This window comes from Dreissena polymorpha, chromosome 2 (genome assembly GCF_020536995.1).
Source record: "Dreissena polymorpha isolate Duluth1 chromosome 2, UMN_Dpol_1.0, whole genome shotgun sequence".
NCBI lineage: Eukaryota > Metazoa > Mollusca > Bivalvia > Myida > Dreissenidae > Dreissena > Dreissena polymorpha.
This window is the reverse complement of record NC_068356.1, coordinates 134,262,097-134,273,029: the sequence shown is the minus strand read 5'-3', so window position 1 is coordinate 134,273,029 and position 10,933 is coordinate 134,262,097. Positions and strand designations below refer to the sequence as shown.

The following is a 10,933-nucleotide window of genomic DNA, read 5'->3' as shown; positions in this document are numbered from 1 at the left end:
GAGTAAGACAAATGGCAGGGGTAATTGGCTTCAAAGATGCTGTACTTGAATCCGTCTGGGCTTGCCTTGATTGTATCAAATTGACCAAAACACTGTTCCCCTGGTATACGGCAACAGGAGCTGGCTGCCTTGTTCACTTCTCTTGGTCTCTTTTAACAAACACCCTGCATTGAATTACTGCTGATGGAGATTTAAACTTTTAACTGGCACTTGAGGCGGTTTTCATGAGTCTTTCATTAATAATGGCGTTAAAAAAGAGTTTTTAATGCGGATACATATTTTGAATGCCTGCCTTTCTTGTACCAGTAATTGGTAGACACTGCAGTCTCTTGTTTAAATCTGCACCTGGCTTGCAAAGAAAGCCCACCCTTTGTTTTCATTGTAATTTAATTAGTCGATATCGGTTTCTTCACTTTTTCTGCATGGCCTTTAAGGTCTTTTTAAAAGCAACGTTACTAAGGTTGCAGTTTCGCATGTAAAATGAATTATTTGAATGTTACACAAAAATGCTACAATACTTGATTGTCTGACAGAAGTAAATGAAACATAATCTGACTAGAATGTAGCCTTCTCAGATTGATAATACCGATAGCGCATTTTAAACAGTGGAGTGCAACCAGGGTGGTAAAACTGGTTGAGCCACTCAGGTTACACTGGTTTGCTTTTTAGCTAATCAAGCCGGCCTGTCTTGAATTGATGACCATGCCTGAGCCTGAATTGAATTGGCTAATATTACTGTATCTAGCAGAGATGCTGAATGCGAGATCCATTTGTCGCAACATCGAAATTGCAATATCCTAATTTGAAATATTACCCATAATTCATCATCACTGGTTCCTGTTTATTACAATGACGAACTAGCAGTTTGTATCTCGCGTAGAGAATGAAGAATATATGAGGAATAACGTCTAGAACGTTGGATCATCATTCCTCTCGCTATGACAATATCATATATTCCCATTTGTTGAAAAAAAAGCTTCATCTGAGAATTTGTGGGATTCTGTCTTCTGTGGCTGGAACCATTCATCACAGGAACCATAAAATCAGATGCCATGCCACTGTTTTGCACGCCAGCAGTAGAATCAGGAAAAATCAGTGATTTGTAAAAAGTATTTTGCAAAAAGATTACATTTTGCTTTACAGCACACAGCTTTCAAAAATCCATCTCTGTCATCTTCAAGCTCGATATAATAAAGTTACAAGCAATTGTAATTGGATGTTGTTTGTTTAATATCCTACAGACTTCAAAAATGATAAAATGGCAGACAACTGTTCAAGTACACTTGAAATTTTTTAGTTAAAAGGCTTGCTAAGATACAATTTTTGCTTGCAATAAACTTCAGTACAAACATAGCATGGGTCTGTGGGGGCATACCTGGCGATAAATTCTGATTGATTGCAAATTTGTGTGGTAAGCTGTTCATGTAAATATTGTAAAACACAAGATTTGGGTTGTAATAACCAGACATGATGTCTAGAGGATGATTATCCTGACCTTGGTTTAACAACACTTTTAACTTTTTTTGTAGCGGTAATACAGGCAGTTAGAGGAAGGAAAACAATAAAATAAATTAAAGAAGAAAAGAGGTACAGTCCCTTAACATGAAATGAAGCCATTTAGTGTATATACATTTGCTTGTCTCATCCCAAAACAATGTACTGAACTAAATGCAAATTGTTATCGGAGCCTGTCATACAATGATTTACGATGATTAAGACAGATCACTGTAATTAATTCGAGGGCGTCTCCATTGTCTTTTCTAATCGAGCTCATGTTTTTACATTTAAATGTTGAAAGTTTCTGCTAGAATAGATAGCTAATGACGAATAGAGTATAAAATCTGGTGAAGTTGTTATGTCTGAACATCCAGAAAAATGTGTTCTTATCAAGAAACCAAAATGAATCCCTGAAAATACATTATTAAGTGATAACCATGATTGATTATGTCCCTTGACAGACATCTTCATTTGAGAAGATCTGAAGGGTACAGGTATCAAATTTACCTCCACCAGGAAGAGTGTAATTCTCTTTCTAATGAAGAACAGTTGTTTAATAAGTAACCGGAATTAACAAAGCATCATGGTATTAGCCGCTTATTGTGGCAATGTAAAGACTTCATTCTATCTGCTTTAATCTCGCAATAAAACAGATTTGATTATCCTGCTATGCAAAGAAATCTCTTGGGCTGTAAGTAATGTTTTTCACTCATTAACATTAGAGATGTAAGCCTTTGCCAGAAATTTTAAGCTGCACAGTTTCTTTTGAGTATAAATTTTAAACTTTGATCTGGTACTTGCATAGATTTGTTTGCTATTTGAGTACGAATTTTTGTTGTCTGAAGATTTTTAGTTCATAATAATTAAACAAATATTACGAGCTTGTTCTTGTACATATAAGTTCTTGATGTTTCACAGACTTCAAGCAACAGGTAATTAAAAGGTATGGAAATCAGCCGGTTCCTGCTAGTCTGTGGCCCCTTAATTTGGGAATTAAAGCCTTGAACTTTCTAAGAAAAAAGCTTGCATGTAGGTTCTCTCTACAAGTAGTATAAAAGAAAGAACAAGAGTTTGGGTAACTGAGGTCAAAATATCCGTCTCATACATGGGAATAATACACAAGATAGGGGTCATTTAAGAAATAGGGAGTCTGTCTATTTCATCAATTTTGAATTAAATATTTCTTACTAGTTTGTGCATCCCTATATAGCCTTCATCGGTCATTTAACCATTATCTTATCAGTAAAGATAATGAAGATAAAACTGAACACGGACTTCAAAGACAATTTTTTGTTTGGGTTTTCAGTGGATGGACTCTGGAACCAATGGTCGTCATGGTCAACGTGCAACACTGACTGCGTACACCACCGTCGCCGACAATGCGAAGCACCTCCGCCAACAAATGGGGGCATGTATTGCAACGGCAACGACCTGGATACACAAAACTGCACCAATGGAATGTGTCGAGGTAAGATCAACAAGATAGAGCGATCTTCTATAACTTCCTAACTATTCAGTTGGAGGTGAGATCACTATGAAAAGTGATATTTTATAACTTCTTCACTTGCATTTTTTATTTGAAATTTGATTCAGCTAGAGGCTGGAGGTTTTCAGGAGGTAAGAAAAGCAATTAAATGGAGAACTTTACAACGGAACAGTTGCATTTTTTTTTTAAAGTTGAACATCATATAGATGTGCATTTTCTTTGTGGTTTCCTCATTGATTATGATACATGACATGATTATTAATATTCTGTTAACCCAAAATTCATAATTTGATTTGGCATTTGTTATTGATAAGTGCTATATGATATTTTGGGAAAATGAACTTTGTTGCATGAAAATGAATGATTATGTAAAAATGGAGGCACCGGTGTTTTTTTGGTTAGTTGACATTCTGACTCTATAACACAAATTTCTTAATGTCTCTGCAAAGTTGGCATTCTGCAAATTAGCAGGTGTGTACAACCTGTGATGTTGTCATTTATAAATCATGTGATTTGCAAAGTTCTCTATTTGGCTTTTTCGTAAAAGGTGCTTTCAATTTTTATGAAAAATTGGACATTTGATTTTGTCATGGGTCAAACAAATGCGTTTGTATTTTGAATTTGCTTTAACTTTCTCAGGAATTTATTACAAAATGCCAGGAAATTATAGGCAAAGCATCCTGTCTGGTTTTAAGATCTGAAAACATGCTGCAGTTCAGTGACATGCATGATCACTGCTAAGTGTGCACGCACACACAGTACTTCTCAAATTAGCTGTAACTTGTCTGATAATGGGTTTTCTATTGGGCGACTAGAGCTGGATTATTTCATGCCAGGGTGGGGTATGTTAGACCTTCTAAAGAGGCATTAGGATAAATTAGCTATGTAAACAGTGTATGATGAAGAACAGTCCTGACAGTTTTAAAGTCTGGCTTATGAAATCAGACTGTTCTTACGGAAGAGGAAAATTTTATGTAAAAATAGGTATGATTTTTGTGTAAACAATGTTTGCCATTTTTAGCTCACCTAAGCACAACGTGCTCATGGTGAGCTTTTGTGATCGCCTTTTGTCCGTCGTCCGTTGTGCGATGTCAACATTTGCCTTGTTCACTCTCTAAAGGCCACATTTATTGTCCAATCTTCATGAAATTCGGTCAGAGGATTTGTCTTTATGAAATCTTGGATGAGTTCGAAAATGGTTACGTTTGCTTGAAAAACATGGCTGCCAAGGGGCGGGGTATTTTTCCTTATACCGCTATAGTAAAATCTTGTTAACATTCTAGAGACCACATTTATTGCCCAATCTTCATGAAATTTGGTCAGAAGATTAATCCCAATAATATCTTGGACGAGTTCGAAAAATGATGCCGGTTGGTTGAAAAACATGGCCGCGCATGGACACGGTTTAAAAATACACTTTAACTGATAAAAATTCAATTACTGTTAATGAAAAAGTATTGGAAAATTTCTTATTAAGCTTAAATTATAGATAATATGTTACAAAAATATATGTAGATCATGAAATGAATAGTTTTGTTTGAGAAAATCACCAAAATGATGTCCATTCCCAGTTTGATGTCTTATTCCCAATTCACATAATACAGTGTTGTATGTAAGTGGTTATGGGTTAATAATTACAGTTAATTATTACAAGATAAGTGTCTCCAATAATAAGTTTTGGATTGATGAGTGTGTCAGTTAAGCAATTGTTTACAGGTTTAGGATGAATGATACTTAAAGATTTGCCAACCCTTTAGAAGCAAGTTAATCTAACATGCTTGAGATAAGAGATGGATAATTTAACCCTTTGCATGCTGGGAAATTTGTCTTCTGCTAAAATGTCGTCTGCTGAATTTGTTAAATTAGCATTTTTTTTTTTTTTCTAAGAATACTATCAGACTGGCTAACAGTTTGGATCCTGATGTGATGCCACGTTCTGTGGCGTCTCATCTGGATCCAAACTGTTTGCAAAGGCCTTTAAAATTCGGTTCCAGCAATGAAAGAGTTAATGACAAACTTGTAAACATCTGGGATGGTATAATGAATCATAACTTGTATGTAAGCAGTCCATATTTTTTTCATTTCGCTTCACAGGCACTTGCCCTGAAGTTGGCATTGTTTTATGTTTGACAGATTGTTGCACATGTTATTCCCTGTAAAATAAAATTAAAAAAACATCCACCATTTGAGATGATTTTTTTCATAATCTTGTCATGGCGTAAAGTTGTGTAGGTCATGTATGACAGCTGTCATAAAATGTACAAGTTACAATAAAGAGAGAACATGGTGCTTTTAATGATATTTTCATTGTGCAGAATTTGCCGCCCTGTTTCTGGATAAAATGTTGTTTCAGTGTCACTGCATTTTGCGTTTTTTGCTTAAACTTGACATAATGAAAACAACATGTCCTTTAGCTGGCATTTTCAAGTAAATTGCTTACATATGTCAAAATGTCTTTTTTTGTTATCTGTTAATGCCGGTTGTCATTTTAATACTTTTGATAATTAGCTTGGTTAAATTTTGAAAATTCGGTATAAATGGTCAAAGTATGAATGGTATAGTATTGGTTTAAGCAAGTAAGGGAAATAGATAAAACGAAGTTTAAATTGAGTATGATGACATCTTACTTAAACCAATAGTAGGATAATTACATGTCTTAAATTTTTAGTAAAAACAATATCTATGGTTTAATTAGTATATATTTTTTGTATCAAGAAACATAATATGATGAATAAAAACATCTTTAAAGGTAAAATGATGTAGTTATCAGTTTGGTGATCTACAAGTTTTTACAAATTTCCAGATATGTTTGGCAATGTGATTGTCAAGTCCAACCAAGGGGTTACCCCCTCTGTCAATGGCAACCAAGGGGTTACCAAAACTCCCTTTGGCGATCAAATAGGTAAGGGGCCAATAAGGGGCCCACATCTAGATGTCCCGCGCATGAGTGTATTAACTGTCATCAGTATCGTTGTTGTATGCTTATGACATGGCTTATAGTTAATGAAAAATTGTTTTCCTAGAAAGCGAATTATTGTTTTCACTGAATATAGTGTTTGAAAGTGATTAGTGTAATAAACTGAGGCAGACATTCGGAATTTATTATTTTACTATTTTAATTATTTAAGAAATATTACATCGCTTTTTATTGAGTTTGTAATGTTTGAGTGATGAGTGAATCCAAAATGACATTGACCAGATATTAGTCAAAATTTTGCAATTTAGAGAAAGGAAAATTTACATAAATTCAGTTTTTACTGAACAAAATTATTAGTATTGCAACATATTTGTCAGTGTCGTCTATTATGTGTAATTATAAAAACAACACTAATTTTGTATGTGTAACATTTGCATGCACATTAATTTTTAACTAAGCTTATTTTTCAAACATGCAATCTATGTAAGCACTTGATTTACATGTGTGGTTAATTCATTATAAATCATAACAATTCTTTGTGTTTTAATGTTGTTCAACAAAAGACTCGTGACAGTGTTGCTTTGTCATTGTACAAAAATAAAACATTTTATGTTCTTATATCTCTCATATAGGTAATAAACTATGATTAAAGGTATTTAATTATCTTTTCAGACTTTATTTTAATGCATGTATAACTTCACTCGCCCACAGTGAATGAGAAGTACATGTTTTAGATAACCTTGTGTGTATATGTTAACAATGTTTCTAATTATATGTTGCCTGTCTTTTAAATTAGGGTCTTAAAATCCATTTAATGGGCTGGAATAATACAATTAACTCTTAATTGTATAACTTTTATTGCATAATATGTGATTATGCATGGTTGTTATCCATTGTAGAGCAATAAACTAGCAAGGTGGGCTTGATATAAATTATTTTTTGGAGATGTTTAAAGACTTTAAAAGTCAAAATTTGGAGACATTACTTGCGCTGATTTATACTAACAAGTATGCTTTAACCTAAAGTGCAAATCTATATAAAAACAAATGATCTCATTGTATATTTAGTGATGTACGCATGTAAAATGTTATCATTGATATTTTTATGCCCCCCTTCGAAGAAGAGGGGGTATATTGCTTTGCTCATGTCCGTCTGTCGGTCGGTCGGTCTGTCGGTCCGTCCACCAGGTGGTTGTCAGACGATAACTCAAGAACGCTTGGGCCTAGGATCATGAAACTTCATAGGTACATTGATCATGACTCGCAGATGACCCCTATTGATTTTGAGGTCACTAGGTCAAAGGTCAAGGTCACGGTGACCAGAAATAGTAAAATGGTTTTTGAATAATAACTCAAGAACGCATACGCCTAGGATCATGAAACTTCATGGGTAGATTGATCATGACTTGCAGATGACCCCTAATGATTTTGAGGTCACTAGGTCAAAGGTCAAGGTCACGGTGACCCGAAATAGTAAAATGGTTTCCGGATGATAACTCAAGAACCCATACACCTAGGATCATGAAACTTCATGGGTAGATTGATCATGACTCGCAGAAGACCCCTATTGATTTTGAGGTCACTAGGTCAAAGGTCAAGGTCACGGTGACCCGAAATAGTAAAATTGTTTTTGGATGATAACTCAAGAACGCATACGCCTAGGATCATGAAACTTCATAGGTAGATTGATCATGACTTGCAGATGACCCCTATTGATTTTGAGGTCACAAGGTCAAAGGTCAAGGTCACGGTGACCCGAAAAAGTAAAATGATTTTCGGATGATAACTCAAGAACGCTTTTGCCTAGAAACATGAAACTTCATAGGTACATTGATTGTGAACCGCAGATGACCCCTATTGATTTTCAGGTCACTAGGTCAAAGGTCAAGGTCACAGTGACAAAAATCGTATTCACACAATGGCTTCCACTACAACGCACAGCCCATATGGGGGGCATGCATGTTTTACAAACAGCCCTTGTTGTAGTCAGCTTTTAAGTTTAATTTTTGTTTGATAGCTTTTTGAATATTGTGTATTTTGCCTGATTGCATCTTAAAATCTTTTAAAAAGCTTATTGGGACAGTATTATAAAATGCCAGAATTTTTGTAAGGAAGTAGTGATGGTATATTTTTATTACGAATGCTATGCCATTCCGACTAATGCAACAAATGATATGTTTGACTTCTTTGTTTTAGAAAGCTTCATAGATTGCATTCATAGAAAACTTAACATAATTTAAATAGTTACTTTTTGTTCTTTCGGAAGAGTTGTTATAGTTTTACTTTAGACTGGATGTTTGTATTTTTCAATTGACTTAATTTGCTGCAATTATAATACATGCAATGCAGATGTATTAAACCCTATTTTGCTGCAATTATAATACATGCAATGCAGATGTATTAAACCCTATTTTGCTGCAATTATTAACAATCATGATATAGCCTTTTATGCCACAAAAAAACACATATTTCTTGCTAATTTTATGTTTCTTTGTTTATTTAAGTGTATTTTCCATAAAAATAGCAGTATTCCAAAGTGAGTGATTTCAAATTGTCACTGATATTTCAACATGTTACTTCTTACTTCTCTAATTACATAAAACGGGTCATATTTCATGGGCAAATATACACTCAAACAGTGTTGCTCCATATATGCCTCGGCATCCATGTGTTCTGATGGGGATTTGTTATGTCCACCAATGATATCAAAACACCTTGCATGACTCTTAACCCTTTCCCACTCAGAGGCAAAGTGAGAATAGCTATGTGCAAGCAGCATAAAACCAGAACAACGTGCAAGTAACTCGCAGTCTGTTCAGGTTTTATGCTGTTTGCTGCTAATCAGTATCTAAGGTTTGGAAATGAAGCCTTTAAAACTTGAATCTAGTGAGACAGGTCTTAAATTAAATTAAACTTTCTAAGGGACTACAAGTGCGTCAAAATACATTTCTAAGTGGGAAAGTGTTAAGAGTACATGGTAGCTTCTGACCAGTACGCACCAGCTATTCTAGAGCTACACCGTTCACATATGGCATAATACCAATTTTCGCATAATGCAGCTTAAATGTTTTCCCTTTGGTTTCAGGCTCGAGTGACAAAAGGAATGGGCAAGGGGGTCTGTCTGGTTTGGAACCGGCGCGGCAAGGTAAGAGGAAGGAAGTTCAGTTGTGGTTTAAGCCTCTCTCGCTCAGAAGCCAAGTGAACATGTTTATGTAGAACCAGCATAAAACCAGACCAGACTGAGAGAAACTTGCAGGCTCTTCTGGTTTTATGCTGTTTGCACATTGCCATTTTCACTTTGCTTCTGAGTGGAAAAGGGTGAAGCAATTTACTGAATTTTATGTAAGCTAGATCAGGTTATTATTTCTATTTAAATACATTTTACAAAAAATGACAGTGCAAATTTGAGCCTGAGTTCTGACAACTTCACAATCATTGAACATAAACATGTACTCAGGATGCCTGGAAAACATACTACACCAACTAACATTTTTAGTTAAGATTCTGAACACACATGAATAATTGAAAACTATCCGAGACATGAGATACACCTCTGAGTTTGCCCAAAAAATGGTAACAATAAGTAGGACAAATAGTAATTATTGTAAGCATTTTGCTTGTCTCTCCAAATTATAGTGGCCAGAGTTTTTCAAGCAGAAATGTATTTGTTTAATTATGGTACAGGTAATAAAACATGTGCGTCTGAAGTGGGTCTAACGATTTATGTACATTCTTTTGAATTTTTTGTTTGTCGCTATACTTAATAGCTTAGTAAGCATTTTTTGTTGTTGCTTTTTTTTTTAGCATAGTGATTTGAATTAAGGTTGAAAAATAAAGTTATTATCTGAACTGATTGGATAAATGAGCAAGAAATTATTGAGTTGTAACATTAGTCATGATTTAATAAACACACAGCAGACCTTACTTTTGTCTTTTCATGGTAACAGGCAGTAATTAATCTCTTAGCAAGTAAAATGCTGGGCTTGCAAAAAAGATTCTAATGTCGTTATGTTGGGATTGGAAAAATTTCTGACTCTTACTGCATAAGTTACCTAAACTATGTCTAATTTGGCAGAACTTGACAACATTTTTTTGATTGAAATGTTTTATCATACAGCAAACAAACTTTAATTCTGCTAAAATGCTTATTTCATGATTTCCACAAAGTTATTGATTAGTTTCCACCAGTCCTGCAGGAAGTGACACAAGTCTGACCAAAGATTCAAAATTCAATTCTTTTAATAAATCATCAACGCCTTTGGTCTATTTTCAGAACCATCAAATTCAGAGACTAACGATAATATCACGATGTACATAGGGTTGTGTGTAGCCTTTGCAGTGTTCCTGATCGTGATTGTTGTCGTCATTGTCATCGTGCGGCGTCGGAGCAACCAGCAGCGCCGAAACCACGATCATGATCTTCTGCCGAATGGGGGTGAGTATATAATGCCATTTTTTATTTGCGGATAAAAAGTTTTTATGTAGATTTCAGCCTCTGCTGATAGAGAGCATTTTAAATTGTATTTTTTTTTTTAAATATTACATTGAAAGCATATGAACTTTTCATTACAAATTATCTTTCATGCAGCATTCTTAGAGACTGTGTCAGCATTTTTATTCAAAATAAGTTATTTCCTGTATAGATTTTGTTGGGAGATAATTGTGAGTCGTTTAGTTTTACTGATTTGACTTCATGTATGATGCCAGTAATGCATATTAAAAAGCATCTTTATATCGTTATAACAAATACTTTTCATCTATCTGTATGTTAAATCAATTTGTCAATTTTCCAATAATTGTCCAATACATGCATTTGTGTTTCAGTTCATAAATTTCTTTGCAATTTTATTCGATTCAAATGGCAAGATATCTGCCATGATTTCTTTTGATGAACTTTTTGCTCATGATTTTTCATTCAATGAAGCCATTTCAGTTTACTTCCCTTGTCTTTTAGGACCACTTTTTTTCAGGAAATTATTTTCAAAGCATTTGGCCTTCTTCACTCAAAAAACACAAGCACATTATTTCTGTGAT

At 34.5% G+C, this 10,933-nt stretch overlaps 1 protein-coding gene across 3 annotated transcripts in view; it reads left to right on the top strand.

Moving 5' to 3' along the window:
* LOC127869082 (netrin receptor UNC5C-like) overlaps nt 1-10,933 on the top strand; it is a 182,287-nt gene that overhangs the window by 155,658 nt on the left and 15,696 nt on the right. For 2 of the 3 annotated variants that reach the window (XM_052411372.1, XM_052411371.1), the window contains exons 6-9: nt 2,804-2,965; nt 5,787-5,885; nt 8,985-9,044; nt 10,173-10,334. In XM_052411372.1, coding sequence (XP_052267332.1) covers nt 2,804-2,965; nt 5,787-5,885; nt 8,985-9,044; nt 10,173-10,334 — 483 coding nt within the window. The remainder of the gene's footprint in view (nt 1-2,803; nt 2,966-5,786; nt 5,886-8,984; nt 9,045-10,172; nt 10,335-10,933) is intronic. The other variant, XM_052411373.1, reaches the window with a different exon arrangement.